The following is a 27,422-nucleotide window of genomic DNA, read 5'->3' on the forward strand; positions in this document are numbered from 1 at the left end:
CACCTTGGCAACTGAATTGAGGTTATATTGAAGTGTGGGAGAGACCAGGCAGGGAGACCAGTTAGCTATTGCAAATCAAAACCAAGCTGAGCTGCTGGTGGAAAATGCAGTTAGCTGGGAGAGATGCTAATTGACCTAAATGATCACCAAATGAAATGATAGGGAGCAAAGATGGGTCAGGACTGAAACTTGGAAGACTACTGTGATTAGTGGGCATTACCTATAGAAAAATCCAGCAAAGGACACTAAGGAGCCATCAGACAGGCGGGGAAAGCACCAGGAGAGAGCAATGTCATGAAAACCTCATAAGGTAAGAGTATCCAGAGCCATCAACAGTTGGCAATTAACACATCATGGGTAACTTTGGAAAGATCAGTTGTACTTGAAAGATGAGGTCATTAGCCAAATTGCAAAGGGTTTATGAGAGTGAGAAAAACAGCACCACTAAAGGCAGATGGCTCTCAAAGTTTAGTTACAAAGAGGAGGAAAGAGTAACTACCTGGGATAGTAAGAGTAAGAAAAGATTTTCCAAGGAAGGACATGCTTGTAAATAGCAGGCAAGGAGCTGATAGATAATGGAGACTGAAGATAAAGTAGGAATGATTAATGGAGGCAACCTACTGAAGAAATTTGGAAAGGATAGGATCAAGGGTACATGTAGAAGAGTTGGCTTTGGTAAGAAGGGCCAGAGTGAAAGGAGGAGATGATAGTAGAGGAAGACGTCTGAGTGATTGTGAGATGGGGAGAAGGGGGCACTTTCCATAGCCTCCATATGCAGTATTACAACCTTGCTCCATGAAGCAAGTGTTCTAATAGTATCAAACCAAGCAAGTATAATTCAAAAATGGAATGTGTATGTGTATAAAAGGGTAGTCAGCATAAAATTCTGTGAAGTAGGTGCTATTATCTCTATTTTAGAGATAAGAAAACAAGTTTGGAGAGCTTAGATGAAGGTACAATAACTAAAGGGACTATTACCGATCTTAGCACACTGCCATATTCTCTAGATCTGTGTACAAGTCTGACAATGGATTGAAAAAAAAAGGAAAAACTGCTTTGGACAAATACTAGGTTAAGTGTTTGATTAATATATGTGTCCCGACTACATGTTATTACTAAAATGAGTCCTTACACCGGGTAGCAGAAACAATCAAAATTAAGTACATAAAATGTAGTGGTAACATTTTATTCTTTTGGAAGGAAAAAAACAGCAAGTGGCAAAACATGATCCAAATTCTGTGATCTCTAGCTGAGGCATTTGCTCTTAGCTCCAACTGCAACCACATGGCAGACTTCAACTTGGGCTCCCAATTGTTGCAGTTCATCCAACCAAATCATCTGTTTGTGAGAAAGACGATCATTGGGCCCTTTAACTTCTACCAACTAGAATAAAAAATGTTAAAATGTGATTAATGCTTTAGAATAGCAGTCAAAATTTATAACATCAAAGCAGGTTTTTTCTTTTTACCAACTGCAAGTGTTTATTTTTTTAAATAACCATTCAAAAGGCATCCTTCCTTTGCCACTTAAGTTCATAAAACTAGAGATGACCAAGAAAATACTTTACAAGAAAAGAAGGTAAGGAGGTGAACCTCATAGCAGTGATTTAGCTCCAAATACAAATGAACAGGTTTGCAACAATAAATGTTGAAGAAATTCAAGTTATGTATCTTAGGGGTGCTAAGCGATCCCATTAATACTCATTTATTATTACATTATAATAATGGAAATATAATTATCACATTATTATTTGAGAAGTAATGATAGTTTGATAGTAAGCAAAAGCTATGATGATATTGGGTATTAGAATTATCGGTAATTACCATTCAGTAATTCAAAGGTAAACTGAGAGGTGTTAATATAATTAGATATGTAACTTTCAAATTTTATCAGAGCTTACCTTAAAGTGATTATTGGAGGTATTCCATACAACCAGATCTGGGAGACCTCCTCTGTGATGCCGAAGGTCCGTAGCTAGTAGTTTACAAATGCCACTTAAGAAAGGTCCTCCAAAACAGGATACCAGGTCCTTTAAGGCAAAATATGTGTTGTCATTTTTAAAAGCAGTAAGAACCTGTAGTCTTGGGATAAATGAAAAAGTACCATATTAATCCAACTCATTTGTATCCCCAAAATGGGATCTTTTAAAGGAAATAATTTCGTTAAAGGAAAACATACATAAGCATACAATGAAAAGGAAAAGTACCATGGCATGTTAGATGGAAAACGATCTCAGAATAAGGAAGTCCTGGGTTCAAGTCCCCTCTGATATAAAGGGGCTGTGTAACCCTAGGCAAGTCAGTGTGCCTCTTAGGAGATCAGGCAACTTTCTAAGACAATAATTGAAAGACTTTCATTGGTAAAGGGAATTTTTTCACCAAGAGTTCCCTATAGGAATGAAATTATGGATCCAGAGTGGGGGAAAATACACTGAAACATAGTATTATATGCTGCTCTCTGGCTTTTTATATGAACCAGATTTGGAATTTATAGGCAGAAAATACAGTAATTGTTAGCCTATCCAATGAACATTCTAAATACCAGAAACACAACTAGGAATTCTGGTTTCTAAAACAAGCGTAGGGGTGGGTGGGTAAAGACCATGAGATTACTGCTAGAGTAAGAGGTCTTTGTATCCCATTTCCAGCATAAACTGGCCTTTACTTTTATTGCACTACAGGTAACTTTCAGGTGCTACTTGATGGGGGAAGGGTAGTCCATTCCCCAGAGTCTAGCCTGCACTTCTATATTATAATCAATGACATACCCTCAGATGACAGATAAGGGACCCAATAGTGGGGATAGGCAATGTGGTGAAAGACTCAAGCCTGGGATGTTGCAAGAATGTGTGGAAGACCTAGCAGTGAACCACTGGGACCCAGATGATAAAAGTGATGGCAGGTGTCAGCCCAGGGTCTAGAAGAAGCTAGCAACTTGGATGGATGCCAGGTGAAGGAACAAGGATAGCCACATGTAGCAGCAAGCACCCCAGCGTCAGCAGGGTGGCTGCTCACACAGGTTCTTGGATCTGCTTTGATAAAGGAAAGCAACTCAAAAGGGGTTAACAAGCTTACTTTAATCAGTCAGACATATATCGTTTACCTTGGTCAGGGGAAAAAGGTCAGCACCCCAAACTTCAAAGTATACAGGCAGAATTATCAAGACATTAACAGATCAAGTAGACAGCTTTCCAAACTGTCCAACCATTACATCCATACCCAGTCAACATCTGGGTTTTTCAAAGCCGGGGGACTCTCAACAACGGCTTCCGATCAAATCACAGAACACTTCTCAAAGTGAGCCCCAAAACAAAGCTACACATCAGGGCTTATATAGCCTTCTCCTGGCTCAGAGAATGTAACAACCTTTTGGACCCACTGGCCAATCAAAAAGTATCAACTGAAAAACAGGCCTCCCACCCCAGGCTCCAGGTGCACTTTAGCCTAGGGGCAGGGAAGATCTTTAAATTTGCATTTCCATTACACCACACTACAGATCTGGGGGCCATGGCATAATGCTAGAAGACTGAGGTATAGGGACAGTAGGCTGGAGGACCTCAAGGGGAAGAAGCAAACCCTTTTAAATTTTGGCTTCAAGGGACACAGTTCCAGTCACTTTGTTCTAGTTATCGCTTTGCTAAATACATCAATTAATTGTTCAATCAACAAACACTCATTACACAACTATTATGTGCTAGGCACTGTAGATATAAAACAAAGGAAATCATCCCAGGTCCCAAGGAGCCTCCATTCTACTTGGGGCTAGGTGCAGTGGGGGGGGGAGAGTAGGCAAAAAGTGTGTGTATATGTGTATGTACATACATATATTTATTTGTATGTATATACAGAATAAATACTAAATAAAAGATAGTTTAAGAGGGCACTAGCACTAGGCAGAGGAGGGATCAAGAAGGTTTCATGTAGAAAGTAGTGCTTGAGCTGAGTTTTAAAGGAAGTAAGAGATCCTACTATGTGTAGAGGAAGAGTTTAAAACAAGAAGATTGGAATTAGAATGCCAAAAATAGAAAGGAGGCCAGTTATGCCAGACTATAGAGTGAAGGAAGGACAGTTAAGCTGGAAAGGTAGGTTGTAGGGGCTTTAAAAGCTAGTCAGAGGGGGTTCTATTTTATCCTAGAGACAAAAAAAGAGCCACTAGAATTGACTGAATAGGGGAGAAACAGGGTCACATTTGTACTTCAGGAAAATCCCTTTGGCAGAGCTGTGTGGAGGACAGAGGATCAGAATGTGAGGAGACTGAATGGGAGGCCACCATCACAGTCCAGGTGAGAGGTGACGAAAGCCTGAACCAAGGTGCTGGCTGTGGAAGTTGAGAGCAGGCATTAGATGAGGGAAGATATTGTAGATGCTGAAAAGGCAAGATTTGTTACCAGACTGGCTATATGAAGTGAGAGAGAATGAAGGGTTGAGGATTATGCTGAGGTTTATGAAGCAAGAGAACAGGAAAAAAAGAAAGTTTGGAAGAGGGATGTGTTGGTTTTTTGTTTGTTTTGTTTCTGGGGGGGGGAATGGGAAGATAATTCTGTTTTGGACATACTGAGACTGAAATGTCTCTAGCATAGCCAGCTTGAAATGTAGAGTAGGCAATTCATTGTACAAAACTGGAGCTCAGGAAAGAGAATGTGACTGGAAAGATAGACAGATAGATAGACAGACAAACAGATAGATAGATCAGTCTCTGAGTCATCAACCTAGAAATGACAAACCCATTCCAAAGATTCCCCAATGTTAGTAAAAGAAAATCCTGCTGCCTCACACAGGGTTCAAACTGTGTTTACATTTTAATCTTAAAATCATATGTTGTCACACAGATACTGGACATCATACAATTCTTGCCCCCTAGATTTATTTCTATTTAGTTTGATGCATAGTTATCTTGAACTCTGTAGTAAACTTTTTTGTTTTTATAAAGATTAGGTCATTATAAATGACCTAATTTAATAACTGGTTTATGAAGAAAAATATAAATGCTATTTAAATGCATCTAACTCATGATTTTACAGAATTATATTATGTACACCAGACACCAGGTGATAAATATAAGGAAAAGGTAAAAAAATATAAAGTCCCAACTGCAGAGGGTCATAATCTCCCACCTGCACATGACTTCAAAAAGGATGTGATAACACTTACGGAATTCAGTAATCTAGGAAATGGACATAAAACAAAACTGGTTCCCAAGAGTATCTGAACAAATTTTTAAATGACAAACAATAAAGTTATTAAGAGAAGTTGAGATGTGTATAACCTCAAGAGTCAATGTCAATCCTGCCTTGCAATAGCATTTCCCTTGAGGTTTTTGCTAATAAGAGAATGTTGGGTTGGATGGACAATGAGTCCAACTTAATCTGGACATACCCTGGGATCCCAGTAGACTGAATATTTTTTCCTTGCTTGTAAGTCAATTATACTAAGCTCAAGAAACATATAAAACATTAGTGGCTTGTTTGTGTTTTTTTACTGCTTGTTCTTTTAAATAAAATTTTTGCTTTAGCCACTTATCTGTTCTACCTCTATCTGCTGTGAATGGAAGTATCTTGTAATGGTGGTTTATGTTTTAAGGAATGACTGGAGAAGAAAGTGAGGTTGATGACTTTGTATAGCCTTCCCTCACATAAATCCAATTCACCTGCATATCATGGCATCACCTCTCTGATGTCATGATCCTCTTTGAGAACAAAGAAAGTAGAAGGAGCTGGGCCACTGGGGGCCAAATTGGAACTGGCCAGTTGGGCAACAGTACGTGCCTCCCTTCCTCCCTTCTATCCTTCTTTCTGCCGTATCACACCCTTACCTGCAGGTGCTCCACCCAAAGGAACATAAATTTTGATCGCTGAAACCTTGAAAGATATGTTGCAACTAGAAAAGAAGATCCAGAATCTTAAGGAAGAAAATGAGACCTTGAAAACTAGAATTGAGCAAAGTGAAGCCAGTGAAATTAGAAGAGATCGAGAAATGATTAAACAAAATATGAATAATGAAAAAATAGAAGAGAAAGTGAAACATCTTATAAGAAAAACAACAGATCTGGAGAACAGCTCAAGAAGAGAAAATATAAAAATAATTGGACTAAACAAAAGTTGTGATCAAAAAAATAATCTTGATACAATGATGATGGAGCCGCGAGTGTGAGAGACACTGCGGCAGTCACAAGATGTCAGAGGGGGTGCACATGACCTCTGAGGGGCAGGAGCTTGGAGATGTATGTGGAGGCCGACATGGCATTGAGCGCAGGGCCGTGGGGGCCGACTTTGCTGGGTTGGGAAAGGCCAACGAGGCATTGAGTGTGCCCCATAAACACGGACTCCTCTTAACACATACTCCTTTGCCTTGCACTTGGGAGTGTGCATGATTGGCTCCCACATGACAAGTGACAGAAAGAAGAAAGATAAGGATATTAGGGAAAAGTCAAGGGGAGGCTCCCGCCCTCTCTCTCTGTCCTGAGGTTCCGCTCTGCTTTGTTCTGTTCTGTTCCTGCTTGATGCCACACTGTTAAGATGTAACGATGTAACTGAATAAATAGCAGCCTCGCTTGGCAACCTCCGTGTCCCTGGGTGTTCTGTGGGGGTAAGTTCTTCTTGGAGACAAGAAGCCAGAGACGTCTGAAGACCAGGAATAAGGTAAGACACGGCCGGAGTTGGGAAGGAGATCCCAACACAATTATACAAGAAATAATTAAAGAAAATTGTCCTGAAGCATCAAAACAAAGGGGAATGTAGAAATAGAATAAATCCATCAATCACCACTTTTAAAGAGATCCCTTGAGGAAAACTCATGGGAGTATCATTATCAAATTCCGTAATCCCCAGCTCAAGAAAAAAATATTAAAAGCATCAAGGTTAAAACAATTTAAATATGATGGTGCCACAATTAGAATTACACAAGACCTAGCAGCAAAGACATTAAAGGACCACAGGTCTTGGAACAACATGGTGAAGAGCAAAAGAACTGGGGCTCTCTGGTCAAAAATATCATACCCGGTAAAGTTAACTATTATCTTAAACAAAAAAAAAAAAATGGACATTTGACAAACTCTCAGACTTTCAAGACTTTATTAAAAAAAAAAAATCCTGCAAAAAAAAAAAGATATGTTGGGATCTACAGGCTAGATTTTTTTTTTCTTAAGGACCAAGCCTTAAACCCAAATTACTCTGGCTCTCAGGGACTGGCTAACAACAGGTCCCAGGTCAAGCCCCACTGGGTCATTGTTTGGGCCTCGATTAGCTCTGAATGAACATAAATAAGCAATTGTTTCTGTTTTGGCCAGAAATCTTGAGGGTCTTCCCTTCCCAGATCGATATGTGTGTGTGTGTATATATATATATATATATGTATATATATGTATATGTATATATGTATATATACATAATTTTTTTTTTTACAAGGTGAAAGAGACCATTCTCTGCCTCATTTCTTACCTAGCCTTTATTACCGAATGGGCATTGCCTCAGTCAAACTGAGACCTGTTAAAGTCCTTAGCTCAGAAAGGTCAAGGTCTCTCACTACATCCAGGGTTATCTCTGGTCGATCTGATCTTTATCTTGCCACTGGTCCCAGATGATTCTGGATGAGAAAGTGAGGCTGGTGACTGCACAGCCCTCCCTTACTTAAATCCAATTCCCCTGCATGTCATGGCATCACCTACCTGATGTTACAGTCCTCTTAGAGAACAAAGGACAAACAACAACAAAGGAAGAATGAATCTGGAAACAGTATTATGAGTAGAAGCAGTACTGACCCTGTAGAAGTACAAGCAGCAGTAACAGAGAAGTAAAGAAGGTAGGTAAGAGTTTCCAGTTGTAGGGATGGGGCTGGATAAGTATAGTGAGAAACTGGCTGATTCAAGGATAGAAAGAGACACTCCTATAGCCCTTGGTTGTTAGAAGATGCTCAGCAGAAGCTGCCCCCAATTTATTTGGGAGAGACTATTTTCTGGCCAACCTAGTGTAGGATTTCAGACACTTCCCCTTTACCTGTGCTTGCTGAAGAGAAGAGAACCTGTCCCAGTTGACTACTGATGCAACTTTACCCTCCTGAGCATTCCATACATTTGCAATCCACTCTTTAAGAGTCTCAGGAGAAGCCTTGTGAATCATCTGGAGCCTAGACTCAATGGCATCACGTCTGTTTTCATAGAAGCTGTCTGTGTACAAATCCAAGGGGAAAGCCTGCATAGAAATGTAAATATGCTCTGTAATATGGTGTCTAACTGGAATTAGAGAAATTTTCAAAAGCTGTCAAGTTTTTAAAGGTCAATTTAAATAAAATGTCATTCTCATCTAAATCTTTTTTTTTCTTAAAAGGTGATGCATCCATAACAGATGGTTGTGCAAAAGCAATTTGTGATGCTAATTGTTTATAGCTGATATAACCTCAAAAGGTATTTAGGCTAAATAATGAGAGCTTAATAGGTACCCATATGGCATATTCTGAATTCATAAGATTAATTTACTAATAATTTGGAATTCAACATAATTATTTAAAATATCAGTATGATAAATGTATAGTATAAAATAGTATGCTATAGTATATAGTAATGACATAGTACAATAAAATAATTTTAGAATATCAAAAATTTTAAATAAATGTTTTCAATCTTCTATTATATATGAAACTAAATAGCAAAAAATGAATTATTAGAAAAATTGCTTACTTAAAGATTTATAAAAATATATATAAATACCTGATAGGAATTTCTAAAAACATCTGGTATCCCATCCATGAAAATAATGTCCCATAGTAGAAGGCTATACAGAGTAATAAATGTGGACCCTTCCCCGTGAATACCTAAGGCAAAAGCCATATAAACATTCTGAATTGCAGTAATAAAATGGACATCTGACAAAGTTTAATTTCTTCCTTTAAATTAATTGTAACAACCCCTCAAACATATAAACATTTACCAAATGCTTAGTTTTCAAATTAGTAATAGAAATTTTTTTAAGGACTAACACACAGTATAAAAATATATTATGTACTGATATTGCCATTTGTATATGTAAGGAAGCCTGGTTTAGAGTAGCAAAATTTTATTCCTGAAATAATTAAAAATCCTTTTTATCAGATAGCAACTATGTCATTTTGGACATTTCAAAGACCTAGTGGAAATGATGCAGTTTGGGGTTGCTGGGAACCCCGAAATGTCAGGGTACAGGGCAGCATCCAGCTGGAATGAATTCACACACTCAAAGCTTCTTCCAGTCTGTCAATAGAAGCGGGGAGGGCTCCTAGTGAACCTGCAACTTAATGGGGGTGAGAGGGATGCTTATATACAAAAAGAACAGTGAAAGGATCTGGATGGGATTCAGGAGTGGTAAGTAGTCTAGGGTGGGCCAAGAGCAACAGTGAAAGGACTGTCAAGTAAGCTAGGTGGGCTGGGGTGGGCCAGTTGCCTTGGAGAGAGGCCAGTGATCCAGGAAGCTGAAATGTATGGGAAAATTCAGGAATTGGGGTGCTTTCAAAGACATCGTCTTTTCCTTTTAGAGATCAAGGTCCCATCACTCCATCAGACACACATGGAAGAAGTGTTGATTTGTAATATATGGAAACTCTCAATAGCAAAACCAAGGCAAAGCAAAGAAACGAGATGTAGAATATGATTTCCTAGTCAATAGAAATTGGAGAGAAGGAAGAGGAAGACATAGAAATGGCCAGAAGTTAGATTCCCATCATTCTGGGATAATAGTTAAGGATATTTTCCATTTGTTCTCAGCAGATTAAAGGCAAGTATGTGCGCAACTGGCCCCACAGTCAATCAATAACATTTATTAAGAGTCCTACTATGTGCCTGACTCTGTGTTAAGCCCTGGGGATGCAAAAAAAAGGTAAAACACAGTCCTTCCCCAAAGAAACTCAAAGTTTAATGCAGAAGATGACAAGTAAACACATATGTACAAACAAGCTATATATGGGATAAATAGGAAATAATTGAGAGAAGGCATTAGAATTATGAGGGATTAGGAAAGGATCCCTGTAGAACATGGGAGTTTAGTTGGGACTTCAAGGAAACCAGAGAAGCCAGTAGGTATAGATGAGGAAGGCGCATTCTGGGCAAGGGGGACAGCCAGAGAAAGCCCAACCAAAAGATGGAGTATATTGTTCACAGAACAGCCAGGAAGTCAGAGTCTAAACAATTTGCGTTCTATTTGTTCATATCCCTTTATCACTTATCTATTGTGAAACGCGTTTGCTCTGGATGACCTACCAGCATTCTGCTACAACAGAACAGAAATGAGGTGATAAGAGCCTACAGTAGATTGGTGACAGTGTCAGAAGAGAAGATGCACCTTCAAGAGTTATTACAAAGATGACAGACCTTGGCAATAGCCTAGATAAGGGGATAAGAGGTGAAGATAAGAGACAGTAAGAGTCAAGGAAGACACCCACCTTCATTGTGAGGCAGAGGGAATGGGAGCATGGTGTGTAACAATGGTGGTAAGGGGTGCAGAGGCCTTGGGGGAAAGAAAGTAAGTTCAGTTTTTGGACATGTTGAGTATAAGTGAGGAGAAGCAAGATTTAAAAAAAAAAAATAAGCTCCTGAAATAAATGTGGTCTGACTAGAGCAAAAGGGTGACCAATTAGTTTGAACTAACTCAGCAAGGAGAAAAGCGCTAGGTGCATCCATCCACTGGCTATAGTGCATTTAGAAGTTAAAATGGTATGACAAATGCTATATAGAAACTGCTTTAAGTTTGAGCCTACTCCTTCCGGGAACCAGGATGGTATAGGAGTCAGCACGGCCCCAAGGGCTGGTGGGAAACATTGGTGGAGGGTCAAGCAAATGGCATTAAGAAATCATCCCAATTCCTTAGCTATACACTTAGAAACCCAGCAGACAAATGCAGTCTTGCTCCCAAACCTGAGATGAATTTGTGAGAGTGGAATCTGGGATAGGAATTCTTGTAACCATGAGCCACATGGGATGGTGGGTTAGGGAGGGAGGAGACCTCATTCAGGAAAAATGGAAAGCCCTTTGCATTTTGGGGAATCCACTGGAAAGATTCTCCACCTAGAACTTTCATTACTGGAGACCATGAATCCACTAGAAAAATAAGAACATTTTTTCCTCTTTCTTTTAAACTTCAATTTTCATTTCTGGGGTATATATCGTTAAAAGTCAGATGAATTCTTTTGGGACAATCTTTGCCTGTAAAAATGGTTATTATGTACTGTTATCTGTTATATTACAGTAATCCAGTATGCACATGTCAGTTAACATGAGAAATTTTTGGATTCTGACCCCTAACACACTAATGACTAGTAGTTTGCCTAGAGCATACTATGGTAGCTCAAAAATGTTCATATTATTTGCTTTTACTTTTGAGGAGACCCAGACTGCTTGCCCTTATTTGTGATATGAGTCTAGACAGCTTGTCTGAGATCCTTTTGGAAACCAGGTCCATTGGATAATGCTTGCCTGCTAGCATAGAAATCCCAAGCATTCAACTCCAAGAGTTTAATCCCTTTTTCCTGGGAGCCTCACCCTTGTTCAGGGCTTACTTGATATTATATTTAGCCTCTAACTCAGCTTATTTATCCCGGTATTGGGTGAGTTTAGAATTCCTTGCAGTAGCAGGTGTCTCCTGAGGGAATACTCTAAGAGACTCTGGGAATAGGGACTCAAAGCAAATCTGTCTACAATTCAAAGAGGATTAACTATGTCACTGGGACCCATCGAGAAATTCTCATGTGCCTTATGTAGAAAGACGTCTTTAAAATCTCCTATAGACCATATTGGATAGCCTCATGCAGAGGTGGGGAACCTGTGGCCATGAGGTCACATGTGGCTGTCTAGGTCCTCAAGTGCAGGCCTTTGACTGAATCTAAACTTCACAGAACAAGTTCCCTTAATAAAAGGTTTTGTTTTGTAAAACTTGGACTCAGTCAAAAGGCTGAATCCAAGGACCTAGAAGGCCACATGTGTCCTTAAGGCCACAGGTTCGCTACCCCTGTATGTGTGGATGGGATCATAAAAGAGTTTTCACCAAGGATAGTCTGGTTTCTCATTGAAGGGTGGGAGTGGGGGATGATGAAGTCAGATCCAGGTCCCATATTCCTTCAGAGAGAACACCACATGATCCAAGAACTCCTATATTAAGTTTTCCTTTTTGAAATAGGAAGCTTTATTTTCTTTTCCTTTTTAAGTTAGTGATTAAGCCTAGGATGTATGTGGAATGGGGGTGAAGACTCAGAAGAAAGAGATCCCTTTAATAGCAAAGGAAGAAAGTAAAGTACCCCATTATCCCTAGAATTCAGCACTAGTTCTGTTGCAGCACTTTGTAGTTGACTAAGGGACAGCCAGATGATGCAATGAATAGAACATCAGGCCTGGAGTTAGGGAAACCTGAGTTCAAATGTGGCCTCTGACACTAGCTTGCATTTCCCTGAACAAGTCACTTAACCCCATAAAATCTGTAAAATGAGCTAGTGAAGTAAATGACAAACCACTCTGGTATCCTTTGCCAACAATACCCAAATGGGGTCACAAAGAGTCAAACATGACTGAAATGACTGAACAACAAAACTTACTGAGCCCAGAGTAGAGGGGCCTCCTCATGGGAAAGGTAGGGGGCAAGGACCCCATCCCCTAAAGACAAGGGACCAGTCAAATCAGTATGGTTTTTGATCTTATGATTTCCAGTCAACCCAAGTTCCTCAGTCCCTGTGGTGAGAAGCCCACATGCTCAAGGAACACTCTAAGGGACCTCTGAGGAAAAAGGTTTGGTTTTCTTTTCTTTTCCTTTTTCTCTAATGTATTATTTTTTTTTGGTTGGGAAAGGCCCTCTCTGCAAGTAACATGATGGGGGTAAATGATAGTTATATGTTGATAAAACTAAGAAAACAAAAGAAATAGAGTAATGCCTTCAAAAATGTGAAATATTCAAACTAACAACACCAAATAGAGATCTTAGATAATCAAACCTTATTAAAGAACTGGCTCTAAAAGGAACTACAGGGAAAGGGGGGGGGGGGGAGGGAGAAAATTGGTCCACATGGGTTCACAAGAGAATCCTAGCAACTTTTAAAGGATAATTAATACCTCTACTGTACAAATTAACCTCAAAAGTTGAGAAAAAAATACTCTACCAAACTCTCTTTATAAGATATTGTAGTCCTAATTCTTAAAAAAGGAAAAATTAAACATAAAACAATAGACATTTCAAACTGGATGTCTTGTAGAAATCTTAAACTCAACATGTCTAAAACTAAACTCAAAATCTCCCCTCATCTCCCAACCCTGTCCTCTTTCAAACCTTCCTGTTACTATCAAGAAATACTACTACCCTCCCTGTCACCGAGGCTTACAACCATGGTGTCAACCCTGACTCCCCACTCTCTCTCACTCCCGCCCCATCAAATCAGTAGTGGACCTATGTTTCTACCTTTGTAACATTTCTTGCATATACTGTCTTTTCTACTCTCACACAGAAACCACCCTCTTGCAGGCCCTCATAACTATTGCATTCAACTACTGCAGTAGCCTGCTGGTTGGTTTCTCTGACCAAAAGACATTCCACAAATATCTAAGTGGTCAAGTGATATGAACAATTCTCAAAATAAGAAATGTAAGCTATTATCAGTCATATGGAAGAATTGTCCAAATGATTAATAAGAGAAATACAAATCAAAATAATTCTGATGTTTCACCTCATATTGACCAAGATCATAAAGGACACAAAACAGTTAATAATTAGAGGGATTGTGGAAAATCACATTAATACACTGTTGGTGGATCTGTGAATCTAAGTTTACTAACCATTTTGGAAAGCAGTTTGGAATTACACAAATAAAGTGACTAATGTCTATATACCCTTTGATCCAGAAAATCCAGTGCTAGGCATATTCCTGAAGGAGGTTACTAACAAAAGTCTTCACATACACATTTTTAAAAAGTTGGTTATATTACCTTGGTCAAAACCATTCTGCCTGTAATAGGCTAGAGCCAGTTCTTCAACTGAACACATGACTGTGGTTGGAGTAAATTCATCTCCTTCTGTATCAGTTTCCTCCATAAGAAACACAGATTTTCCCATTCCATTTTGGGGACACATTTTCCCTTTTATGGTCACCTGAACAATATTGAAACAGATATCAAAACAAATCAGCCTATCTTAACACAACTGTTTTCATACAGTAACAAAATGTTCTCTTAATTCATAGTTGGCCACGGCCAAACTAAATACATTTTCAGTAGATAATATAAGTATATAACTGATAATCTTACAACAATAAGAAATGTAGAATTTATACTGTTGTTCCCTCACCTCCCACCCACGCCAATGACAGCATGTGACTGCTGGAACCGACTGCTCTGAAATCAATTCAGGATAAAAAACTAGCAAAATGCCATTGGAAGCTTCTTTCCTCAGATGATATAAAGAAAACCACAAAGATAAGAAAAACTTTTATTTCTTGAAAGAAAGAAAAATACTGGACTTTGTATGTTTGGAGTAAATCATACATTCTGTGAGCAACTGCTCACAAAGATAGGAACTTGAAAAAAGAACAGAATTTGTTCAAAATGTGAACAGAAAATTTCAATACTGAAAGATACAAAAAACCCCACATAGATTGGTCTTAAGTTACTGGCTGTATAAAAGAGAAAGTACAGTCAGTTAATCTTGACTATATGGGAACCAAAAGAAATTTACTCACATGGGTAACATCTTTAATCGTTATTACTGGCATTTTGTGAAAGAGGTGGCTGAATTTTTTACAACTTGGAGAATCTTTCAGCCGCACTGCTCGTTGGTAAAGAGAAAAGCGATGTCCTGTTCTTACATGTGGATCCAACAACCCTTCTGTGATACACTGAATTGCCTAGGGCACAACACAATCACACCAGAGAATCTTAAATATGGCAGACTTTTATTTATTATTTTATTATTGAGCTATGGGGTGCTGTGAATTATTCAGCTAAGCTAATTAGCAAAGTAAGTACTTTAAAAATTAGGGCTGCAGTAATGAAGTTGCTTTATGAAGTTCTGAAACTCCTCATAGTAATGTATGATAAAGCACAACTTGCTAGCTTAGTTGCCTCTGTTACCAATTACAGAGCACAATAAACACTGGCTACTAAATCTTTGCAAAGAACTTTTCAATCACAGAAACCACAGTGCCAAATAAGCACCAAATCACATATCTGTTCTAATCCCTTCATTTTATAGATGAGGAAACTGAGGTCCAAATGTAAGTAACTTGCCTAAGGTTACATGAATAGATAGTAAGAAAGCCAGGACCAGAAACTAGGTTTTAACCCAGGTTTTCTTTGAATTGTTCTTCCCACATTCTTAAACTATGGGGGAAAAAAAACCCAGCAGCAACCAGGGCCAGGTTTAAAGGAATAAAATCTAAATAGCAAATGCAAGGTGAGAAATGACTGGCTAAACATTTATTTACCAAGAGAACCCTAAGTAAAAGGCAGTAATGCTGCATTATTACTTTTAAAAGCATGGGATAAACACAACACACAGGGCTAAGGAGGGAAGCTCCTAACTTGCCTTTGTTGTCAGTTCTTTATTAGAATATACTATCTAGTTGTTTATTCCTTCACTACAGAGGTTTGGAAAGGGTAGAATAAGAATATTCAAGGATTGTCAACTAAGTCACATGAGGAAAGGCTTAAGAATTGAGATGCTTTAGCAACAAAAAGGTGAGGAAAACTTAAGTATCTGAAAGTATACAAGATAATTTTCAGATAAGCAACCCTGTGAATTATCTGATATAAATCTAGATACTAATTCTAAGCTTACAGGTAAACGAAAGTCATTTCTCACCTTGCATTTGCTATTTAGATTTTATTCCATTAAACCTGGCCCTGGTTGCTGCTGGGGTTTTTTTTTTTTTTTGAGACTTTCTGGGCCATTTTTACTGTTTCACTCTAGTTAAAAAAGCATGGAAGTAATCAAAGAGATAAAAACAAAACAAAACATCATACCTGCATACTTTTAAAGAGGAAAATGACTTTTATTCACTTGAAACACTTTGAGCAGTTTTTTAGATCTGCAGCATAAAAGGAATATGCACTATTTCTACATTCCACCCTGAAGTCATCTTAATTTGCTTAATGTGCCAGTTGAAAAAACAAAAGCCCAAAGAGGATCGGACTGAACCATTCAATACAAATGCGAGCCTGGAATGAAGATGGGGGTGAAACCAACAACTGGACACACAAAGAGCTACTGTTCTGGTTCAGCTGTGCTTAACAGTCTTTTGATTCCCCACTCTGCCCTCCAATGTCAGCCAACAAAACCACTTTCTGCTTCAAAGCTCTTCTATTTCACTAATAGCAATATTGGGTAGGACAGGTGAACCAATGCAATGGTTATGAGGTTAATCAGTCAATAAATTAGATAATCATGTAACAAAGTACTGTATAGGGTTTCAAAACTTTGTTTTTTCTTAATCATGGAAGAAAATGGGTAGAACATGTAGTACCATATTTTGTCATTATCTACTTAGAGCAGCACATAGAACCCTGACCATAGAATAGGGAAGACCTGTGTTCAAAGTCAATCTTAGAAACAGCCTACTTGTGTGACCCTGGGTAAGTCACTTAACCTGTCTGCCTCATTTTCCTCAACTGTAAAATGGGGATAATAAATACACCTACCTCAGAGTTGTTGTGACAATCAAATAAGATAATATTAAAGCACTTAGCCCAGTGCCTGACACATAGTAAACATTTAATAAATACTTATTTCCTTCCCCTCTGTCCCTTCTCCTTGGGATCTCTTCTGGGTACCACTGACTCCACACATCCTAAATACAATGCCTTCCCCACTCCTGACCCTCCAAACCCACTCTGACTCAAGTTTACCTGTGTCTGTTCATGGCAAAAGCATTCTTCAAATCACTCTGGATCAAAGCCTGGTTATCATCTCTGGCTCCTTCTATTTTCCTTGTTTCCCAAGTTTTATTGATTATGCCTCCAAAACGTCTTTCTTATCTATCCCATTTCCACCATTTTAGTTCAGGCTTTTATCAACAATAACCTCAGTTAGTTCAAAGAGCCTTCTAACTGGTTTTCTCACCTGTAGTCTCTTCCTCTATGTACCACTAAGAGATTAAGCTTCCCCAAATATAATTCTGATCATCTGATTATTTTAAAATCTTTTCAGAAAAAAACCCTTCAAATCAGTACTCTTCACAATAAGCAAAGCATAATAGATGCCTGCAGTATGCAAGTTATAGTATGCTAGGCTCTATCTAACAAATATAGTCCAAAGGCTTAGCATTTGATGCCACAACTCATTCTTTCCAGTCTGTCTTTCAGTACCAGCCTTCTTAGGCTCCGGCCTATTGTCCAAAAAACTGCCCCCTACCTTTGCTTTTAGGGTTCTCTCATCACCTTTTGTCTAATGATATCCTACCCATTTCAAACCCCTGAATTCACCTCTTTCAAAAAGCCTTCACTGAGCAGTCAGATAGAAGTGTTGAAATGGAGAGAGACCTGCATTTAGAGTTGGAGAACCTGGGTTCAAACCCTCATTCTGCCTCTTTTTCTGCAGTCTCAGTGTCTTTATCTGCAAGATGCGGGGAATAAACTAGACCTCTCAAGAGAACCTCTCAAGTTCTCTTCCAATGAGTCTATGTTCCTATGATCCTACAGAGCCTCACTCACTCTTAACTCTTAAGAGTCTGCTGCATATAGTTCTGATAGTTACCACATTCCCCTTTGCTGTCAAAGGCAGTTAGGTGACACAGTGGATAGAGGGCCAGGCCTGGAGTCAGGAGGATCTGAGTTCAAGTCCAGACTCAGACAATGCCTAGCTGTGTGACCGGGGAACAAAGTCACTTAACCACTTAACCTTGTTTGCCTCAGTTTCCTCATCTGTAAAATAAGCTGGAGAAGGAAGTGGCAAACTGTAAGAGGAGATATTATGGTATCTTGTTTTGCTCCCACAGATGTTCGTGGGAGATACTTAACACTCCCATGCTATGGAGAAGCTCCCTTGTCTTATTTTACCAAGACAATGGCCAGCCTGGAGCCAGGTGGACTACAAAGGTTGGGATGGAACAACCAGTTCAAACCTGAGGAGTCGTGCCAGGTCATTACTCACTACCACGCTTGCATTAAGGAGGGAATTTGCATAAGGAGGGAATGTAGGGTAATGAAGAATGTAAACAACCCTAACAAGAATGGTAGAACTGTTTAACCTCACTCCTGCTTCCATATCAGTGTGAGTGTTCTTAGTGAGCACCACAATCTGCTTCCTCAAGAGAAGCATAATAAAAGCCTTCCTCTGCCCACTTGGTTTCTGACTTCTTTCAGTGAAAAGGGGTCTATCATGTGCATCTTCCTGAGGGCACATGATATAGGAAGCAATAAACAATAGAAGCTCATTTGGGCTAACTCCCTGACTTTGCCTGGGAAGTTCTGTGATACTCACAAGCATGTTTCTCACACAAACCACGCCAGTATCTTTGCCAAAAAGAATTATTATTCTGCATATATATTTTGTCTTATTTTTTTCCATTAGGTTGTAAATTTCTTAAAGGTAGAAAAGGTCTTATATTATCTCTATTTCCTCCATGGTATTTTTTGCATAATAAAGTAAGTGATCAATAAATAATGATTGAGTTTAATCTATTATTTTGAGACGTCAATAAAATTATTCAAGTAGTTGCACACATATACTAATATTGAGAGTTTAACATATTTCTTAACATATTTACCTTCATAAAACAAACTTATTCCACATTTCGTGTGATTAGGATATCTACAACTTTCATGAGACTGTCATATATTCAATAAAAAAAGCATTTAAGTACATGGTATGTGCTATGCACTGGGGATACAATGAAAAATATGAAAACAGCTTCTTCCCTCAAGTGACATATACTCTATTGGAGGGCATAGGACAAATTCTGCTAACAGGACACTGTAATTTAAAATTAGTTTTGATTAACAATAAATATTAAGTATCAGACCTCTATTTAGAATTTTCTTTAGAATCCTTAATGAATTTTATTTTGCGGGGGGGGAAGGATGGACAAACAGAAATGACCCAACAAAGAAATAAGTGTTTTAATTACTATATATTTTCAGGAGTCTTACTTAAGTACTTAAAAGATTTATATGGTCTTTTAAAATTGTAGCACAATAGTTGATCACATATTTTTTTAAAAATGTAAGCGTTACTTAATAATGATACCTGCTCAAAACGTTTCAAATGTTGATGTAAATTAAGTGCCAGTCTGTCCCACCAGCGACCTCTGCTCTCAAGACAATATATTTTTTGTGACAAAAGATTTTCAAGTTCTTCCACTGCTTCCTATAGCAACAAGAAGCTTTCATTTAGACAAATGAAAATTCATTCAGGACGAATTAAATCTATAAACCTGTTAACATTGCCAAATGGAATTACAATTCACACTTCTACCCAAAGATGAAGCTGATAACACACCATTCATTTCACATGCACTTTGAGTTATCTCTCATGTAGTAAGGATGAGTTGAACAACCACATTTTTCATCAAGTCATTCTTGTAATCAAGTACTGAGAAGGTCAATCAGGTTTCAGGAATGTGGTTTGTGTGCATAAACTTTTCCCAATTTTTCTCCAGGCCATGCAAACTGATACCTGTGAAAACAGTGCTTTCAAACTAACATACTGTGATCAACTGCACAAAATGGCTCAGGTGTGACTTTATTGCAATCATCCTTTACTAACATATGAAGTCATCTTTTCAACAATGAACTTTTACAATAGAGAAATGCCAAGAGCAGAAGTAAAGCTTAACAGATCTCACAAATTATTCCGGGTATAAATATAAAGTCAATTTCTGTTGTTGTTTTTTTTTTAACTTCTAGTTATTTCCTTTCCAAATAATACATGACCCCAGGTGATAAATGAACAGAGGTAAGAGTCTATTCTCATAGACAGCTTGCCTTTTACCTTTATTTTTTATCTCTCTTTTCTCATGTACATCCTGTCAGATCTATTCAGAAGGGTGAGAGAAATAATTATTTCTCCCTTTTAATATTATTAACTGAGATTAAAGTTTTCCTTTTCTATTTCCTCATTCAGAAATAAAACCCTATGGGTTAAATCCAGCCTCAGACACTTAACACTTACTAGCCGTGTGACCTTGGGCAAGTGACTTAACCCCAATAGCTCTGCCTTCCCCCCTCCAAAAAAAAAAAGTAAAACTCTGTAGGTTATTCAACCAGTTTCTGAAGGCCTTTGATGACAGATGAGATTGCCCAAATCCGTAGGCTTTTCAATCCTGGGTGGGACCCCACCTGACTAGAAAACCTTACAGAATTAAGTCTAGGCAAGATCTTGCCCTTAGGAGATAAGCCCCTGTTCTTGGGACCTTCCATTAGCATTCAGGGTGACCCAGCTTATGAAAGGCAAAACCAGTCAGCAAAGTCTGGGTAGAGATGGATTCTTTTGTACTGATTTCTGGAAGTGGCCAAGTCTCCTGATTAGGTCATATTCTCTGCAGGAGGAGCTAAAGACTTTTTGTCCACTCCCTCATTAATATGTCCACCCCCTCACTGAATGTTAACCAATCAGAAAGACAAATGACCATCATTTTATTATCTGCTAGCTATAATTAATAAAACTGATTATTAATTACCCAGAAATAATGCTTCTCTGACTTTTCATTCATCACAAAGGGAAATAGAGTAAAGGTTCCAATAATGTTTAAGAATCTTAAGAAGTCTCTTTCTTTCTCTTTTCCCTACCCCACAAAAAAACACAACCCAATGAATTACTTATAGTGATTATTTTAACTATGTTATATTGGCTACAAAAGCATATGAAAAAATTCAGATTTAGTCTACCTTGGCAGCAAAATGAGATTAAATCATGCAGAATCTGATTTTTTAAAATAGTCTTAGCATTTATATACTAAAAAGAGTAGAAAAATACCCAAGACATACCTCATACTTGTGCAGTCTTTGTAGTATTTCAACTGCTCTAGAGAAAATTCTTGTATAAACCCACCCAACAGTAAAACACCGCAGGAAAAGTGGTAAATCCTCATGGCATCTAAAATAAAGTTGTCATACCAAGAATTTAATGTCAATTACAGGTTTGCTAATGCATGCACAGATCTGGGGTTTCAGAATGGATATTACTCACATGGGTTCAGATCACACTCTCCCATGCTTAATTAAAAGCTCCTTAGAGGGAAGCACAGTGGCTAAAGTGCTGAAGGGCCTAATGTCAGGTATTCCAGACTTCAAATCTAGACTCAGCCGCTAGCAGTGTGATCTTGTGCTAGTCAACTGACTTCTGTTTCCCTTAGTTTTCTCAACTATAAAACGGGAAAATAACATCACCTACTTCACAGGGTTGTTCTGAGGATCAAATGTGATCATTGTAAACTGCCCGATACATGGTAGGTGCTATATAAATGCTCATTTCCTTCTCCTTAATTAGATGGTTATTACCAAAAAAAAAAATTGCCATTTGATGACCCACCTTTTACTGATAATTTTAAAAACGGGTTTGGGGTGGGGGTGGGATCCTTGGATAACAGTTTATTATGAGGTTCACTCTCAAAGCATTTCCACTTTGGCAAGATCAGCTAGAACTTGTGTTCCATGAGTCCAAGATCACCTCTGTGCCATGATTAGGCATCAGAGTAAGACTTGAGTAGAGGACATCGATAATAAGGCAATACGAAGTTTTTTTAAAAAAAAAAAAGAAAAGTTATGCAAAGTTTAAAAATAAGCTGAACATCTTTAAAAACCACACATCATCCACTTCAGTTAGAAATGCTTTATATGCTTTTCCACATTTTAAGTACAAATACAAATTAAATTCTTCTCTCTGTCCAGGCTTTTAGTATATATCCTCACATCTTTGAGAGGCAGCCCTGCATCATGAATAAAGATCTGGACTCGGAGTCAGCCAGGGACAGGCTCAAGTTCCATCTCTGACACACGCATTGTGGCTGTGAGACCCTGAGCAAGTGGCTTCTCTCAGGGTCTCAGGCAACTCTCCTAAGAATCTAAGCAGCAGAACAGCTGCCCAACTACAGTGGTGAAGGGAGCTACAGCATTAAACAAAAGAACCAGTATTCTTGGGTCACTCTACTGGCCACTCACCATCTATTTCATCCACAAGCTGGAATCTAATAACAAGGATTACTTTCCTAAAGAATAACCCTTCAGGGTAGATGAGTAGTACTTTTAAGTAAGAACTACTTCCTTATGGGATTTATGCTCTAAATATTCTAAAAATAAAAGGATTTTATTGATGAATATTTTATAAATTCTGAATGGTGAAAAGAATGAACAGGATAGAGTTTCTTGATAATACTTAAATAATGAAGATGCTCAGTAACTGTCACATAATATGATATGAGACCTCTTGTGCTGACCACATGTAACTTTTAAAGCAACTGCTCACTCTAATTTCATCTGCAAAATTGTATCCACTTGAATTTCCATTTGATGAATAAACCTTGTCTTTTTCCCATAACCTCTACACCATTTCTTTGTTTCTTCTGCATTTCAAATTCAACTGACTGGTGTGTAGCCAATTATATGACAAGTGAAAACCCAAATTATTGTTCACATGAATTTTTGGTGCTCATAAAAGTGCACTTTCTTAGGTAACAGTTCATTCTGAGCTTTTGGATTGTTTCTATTTCACACAATAGTATCTAAATAAGCAAGAAATGTAGGCTATATTGTAGGTTTGACCACAGAATTAATTAGCATGATCTTCGTGCTCCTCCAACCCCCCAAAAAAGTCTTACATAAACTGAGCATACTCGTTAGGATGTGCATCTGAAGACACAGCTATGAGATATTACCTTAGGGATGGATGATTTTTTAGCTTGTTCCAATTTTCCTTTGCACATTTGCAGAGCTCATTAGCTTTTTCCCAGTTCCCGTTAACCATAGTAGTAGAAATATCATTCAACATATGAGTAGCTGAAGCATATCTGATGTTTTTAAAAGTCATAATGAAAAGGCAAGTGAAAATAGCATTTGTATAAAAATGAATTTAACCCATTTCTTATACTTAATTTCTCTCTAAGATCAATTCTTCAAAGTTAGAAATGACATAGTAGTTCAATCTAGTCAGTATTACTTAAGGACAAAATGCTTACTTTGTAGCAATAGTTTACTAATACTCTATTAAACTAGAAGAGCTAAGACATTTAGTTCCATAAAAATAATTCACTGACGAGAAGAATTATAAAATACAGAGCTAAACAGAAGTCTGTACTTTAAAGCACTTTGCTTACCATATATGTCTGAGAATAAGTTTTTAACTTTTTTTTATAAATGTGGTGTAGACTTGACAAATTACTCATTCAAATTCTGAAAACTACTGGGGTCTTTCAAAAACAATGCCAGTAACACTAAATTTGAATGGCTGACAGTATGTCAGATATATAGTAGCTTCTATATGAGATAAATAGACAGTGTTTATAAGCAAAAACAATGAACCTATTACTTGTAAGCCATGAAGGCTTTGAAAACATTGGCAATGATGTGGCAAGGCAGAAGACAGAGGTAGCATTAGTCTATTCTTGAGCAAAGGAAGTCTCTTCATTTAAAGACAGTATAAACCAAGTGAAGACATAAAGCTGTTGGTTTTTTATTCGTTTGTTTATTTTTTCCACAAAACCAGAGCAGTGCCTATCTGATCATTTCACAACTGTGATAAGTTTCACTTACGGATATTCTAAAACCAATATACCTCAAAGGAAGAGCATCCTCTCTCATTAGCCCTTTGGATGTCCAAAAAAATCAACTCTAACATTGTCATTGAGCCTTCAGTTTTGCATAGTCATACTTAAAATATTTTTTCCTTTGGGTTCACTTTTCAAAGAAGAGAATCTGATAATCGAGGTACAAAAACTGTCACACTGTCAAAGTAAGAAACAAAAACTACACAGTGTAACAATTTCTTTTAGGTACTTTTCTGTGAACTTTGTTCGTAAACAATTTCATAGCAAAACCTCCTGAGGAAAAGGAACCCAAAAACAAATAATTTAAAACAGGTCTGAAGAAGCCCAGATAGGTTCCTGAACAATCAAAAAAAAGACCATTTCATCAGTACACTAATATTTAAGCTCCCTGAAAGCAGGGATTTTTTTCATTTCTGTCTTTGTATCCCCAGCACCTAGTCCACATGAGGTACTGAAGCTTGTTGAAATGAATTAAGCTTTTCATAGCTAAAGATAACAGATTTAACCTCTGGTTTCAATCACTGACATCATTTATTCATTTTTAATCATATTTTTTCTTAGTAACATGGTCAATAGCAATTATTAGTATTTACTATTCAAAGGGCAGTAGAAATGTGTTATGGAGGTAGAAGTCTGTTATAACATCTATCATAATTCCATTTTCAATAGGGTCAAAGATTGAATACATCATGTAACATTACTTAGGAAAACATGTATTTCTTTAATACTATTATTAAAGATAAGCTGATCATCTTCAGTCTTGTTAGTGAAGACAATGAATATCATTTTAAAATATATTATTTAGAGTGACATAAAATAATGAATTAAAGGAAGTGAAGTAGGATAATAAATCAAGAAAACTGACTGCCCAAAGCAAAAGACTTTGACACATTAATTCTAAGTACTGTTTCTTTGTAGTTAATATACTTACAAAATTATTTCCACATATGAAACAAAAAACTCAAGTTTGTTTTTATTCTGAATAATACTGGCAATCAAAAATATTAGCTATTCAAAGTCCCCTGGAATAATCCTACCTGATGAGATCTTCTTTATCTTGGAAGATTGGTGTTTTCCTATTTATTGTGTAACTGGGAAAAGAAATTCGGCCTAGATTGACCATCAGTACTGTGAAAAGTTGGCCTTGCCCACCACAAGCAGCATCTTCCTCTTCCACTGAATCAGTCAATGAAAATAGCAGCAAAATACGGGAAAATACAGCCCGAGGACCTTTACAGATCCTTACAGACTGTCCTACCAAATCCTTTGCCCTAAAATGAAAATTTATACTATATATTTATTATTGTCATTTAAAATATATTAGATATAAGATATTAAATGCAAATTAGTCACAAAAGAACTTTTAAAAAGTATATTCATTCTGTGATGAAAAAAATAGATGTTAAAATATCAAAAAAATTATTAATCATTGCAAAAAAATTACATTTTCAACATTAGCGATTCTCAACTACTAATCCCAATCACTTTTTCAAACAAATGAAAGATATTTATGTGAATTCTCATTATTATTACCACTCCTTAGTAAAGAGAAACATCATTTTACATGCGTGGAAATGGTACGGCACTCAAATGAAAGCCAACCTATACAGTACAATCAGTTTCCTCCTCTGGGGGCTAGCTCTATTCCACAGTTATTTGTAGGAATTACTTGAGGCAGCACAGGACTTTCTGTGAGGACAAAACACTAGAAACAAAGCAGGGGCCCATCGAATAGGATGTAGCTGAGCAAATTATGAACTACGAAAAGAAGAGAATGCTATTATGCCAACAGAAATGACAAATACAATGCATTTAGAAAAATATAGATAGGCTTGTATGACCTAGTATACAGCAATGAAAGCAGAACCAGGGAAGAAAGAAAGACTTGACCACAATAACATGAACAAAAATAACATGAACGGTCACTGAACCCAGATTAAATGGCATAGCTAAACTTGGTCCCAAAGTACAAATGACAAAACATTTCCTTCCTCCCAGTAAAGAGGTGAATGACTCTGTATGTGGAATACTGCAAATATTGTCACATACCATTACTGAGTTGGTTGATTTTTCTTAGTGCCAAGAGAGGGTTTATGGGAAAGTGAGCGTGTATTAAGAAATGACAATGGTGTAAGGAATGCATCAATAAACCTTTTATTTTCTTTAAAAAGATGACATAGTATAGTGCAAAGAAAAGCAGGTTGGGAAAAAAGTAAGAATATTAACCTTAAGAGCTGAAAGACCTGGGTTTAAGTTCCAGCTCTTGTATTTATTAACTGGGTAATTATGGACGAGTTGCCTTACCAAGAGCCTCCATTTTCTCATCAGTAACATGGACATAATACTATTTACCTAACTTAATTCTTAGGGTTGTTATCAGGAAACTACTTTGTAAAATATAAACTGCTGAAGAAGTATGAGTGTGAATAATAACAGATAAATGTGATGCTTTTTAAGCATTCTCATAAGCAAAATGAAACAATACTATGATCAGACCAACTGCTGCAATCCAGCAAGACTCTCAAAAACATCTTAAATGGCTCCTGCTGATATCTCTCATTTTGGGGGAAAAAAATACACACACACGTATATGTATAAATATACAAAATGCCCCCTGCTATCTGTCATTTTAAAAGGGAATATATGTGTGTGCGTGTATATATATATATATATATATATATATATATATATAAAGGATAAAGACTAATTTTTACAGCATCAGAATAAAAAATTTTTTCTATTGCAACTAAATAGAAAATTGTACAATAATTTTAATGATAGCCAAATTTGGGGTCTACATAACATTTCTAAGAAGGTTAGAAATCTTATTTGATAGTGATTTTAGGTAAAACTAAAATAGCCTTGCCAAAAAAAGAAACTTCTCCTAAGATTAGTGACCAAGTGTGTTGATCTAATTTCTTTTATAATCCAGGTGCTGTGAGAAGCACACTGGACTTGCAGTCAGAAGACCCAGGTTCTAATTCTGGCTTTAATAGCTTATTAGCTATGTGACACTGGATAAAATTTATTCTGTTTGGGTCTCAGCTTTCTCATTTGCAAAAATAAAATAATATTAGTACTATTCCACCTACTTCACAGTAGGTTATAAGTTGGTTATAAGAATCAAATGAGATTTTATGTATAGGTGAAAACATTCTGAAAACTGCAAAGTATCATGCAAACATAAGATATCATAATTTGTACTTACTAGTAAGGTTATTGGGAACATGGAATAAAATAATATAAAATATATTTTTTAAAATGCTGCATGTATAAAAGATACCTAGGAACTTTTTGATGTTATTGTTCAAGTCATTGTAGTTACATTCAGTTTTCTTGGCAAAGACACTGGAGTGGTTTGCCATTTCCTTCTCCAGCTCATTTTACAGATGAAGAAATGAGAGGCAAACAAGGTTAAATGACTTACCCAGAGTCACACAGCTAAAAAGTGTCTGAGGCCAGATTTGAACTCAGGAAAATGAGTCTTCCTGACTCCAAGCCTGACAGTCTAATCACTTAGAAACTTTATAATACTTTAACTCTACAATTAAACTCTACAATTGCATTCTACAATCAATTAACTTTGGCATAGGTCATCAGTTATTTTTAGTTTGTAAAGTTTTTTATTTTCTTGGTATTTGATGGGGCCAATATTTGCAAAATTTATCATTTTACCTTCTTATGAATAACATTTTAATGGATATGTGATCTCAAAGATTCGGATGTTTCCTTCAA

At 37.2% G+C, this 27,422-nt stretch overlaps 1 protein-coding gene across 11 annotated transcripts in view; it reads right to left on the bottom strand.

Moving 5' to 3' along the window:
- Nucleotides 1–1,170: 1,170 nt before the first annotated feature.
- Nucleotides 1,171–27,422, bottom strand: part of FAN1 (FANCD2 and FANCI associated nuclease 1) — a 41,087-nt gene continuing 14,835 nt past the window's right edge. For all 11 annotated transcript variants that reach the window (XM_069098416.1, XM_069098423.1, XM_069098417.1 and 8 more), the window contains 10 exons: nt 24,725–24,958; nt 22,800–22,931; nt 20,914–21,022; nt 19,175–19,294; nt 14,673–14,837; nt 13,924–14,086; nt 8,701–8,804; nt 7,991–8,185; nt 1,901–2,029; nt 1,171–1,383 (listed from right to left, as the gene is read on the bottom strand). In XM_069098416.1, the coding sequence (XP_068954517.1) occupies nt 1,246–1,383; nt 1,901–2,029; nt 7,991–8,185; nt 8,701–8,804; nt 13,924–14,086; nt 14,673–14,837; nt 19,175–19,294; nt 20,914–21,022; nt 22,800–22,931; nt 24,725–24,958 (1,489 nt within the window). In that variant the 3' untranslated portion in view covers nt 1,171–1,245. The remainder of the gene's footprint in view (nt 1,384–1,900; nt 2,030–7,990; nt 8,186–8,700; nt 8,805–13,923; nt 14,087–14,672; nt 14,838–19,174; nt 19,295–20,913; nt 21,023–22,799; nt 22,932–24,724; nt 24,959–27,422) is intronic.

The sequence above is a fragment of the Petaurus breviceps genome, unplaced genomic scaffold (assembly GCF_028583685.1).
Source record: "Petaurus breviceps papuanus isolate PSGF00001 unplaced genomic scaffold, PetGlider_PUasm1.0 37, whole genome shotgun sequence".
Taxonomy (NCBI): domain Eukaryota; kingdom Metazoa; phylum Chordata; class Mammalia; order Diprotodontia; family Petauridae; genus Petaurus; species Petaurus breviceps.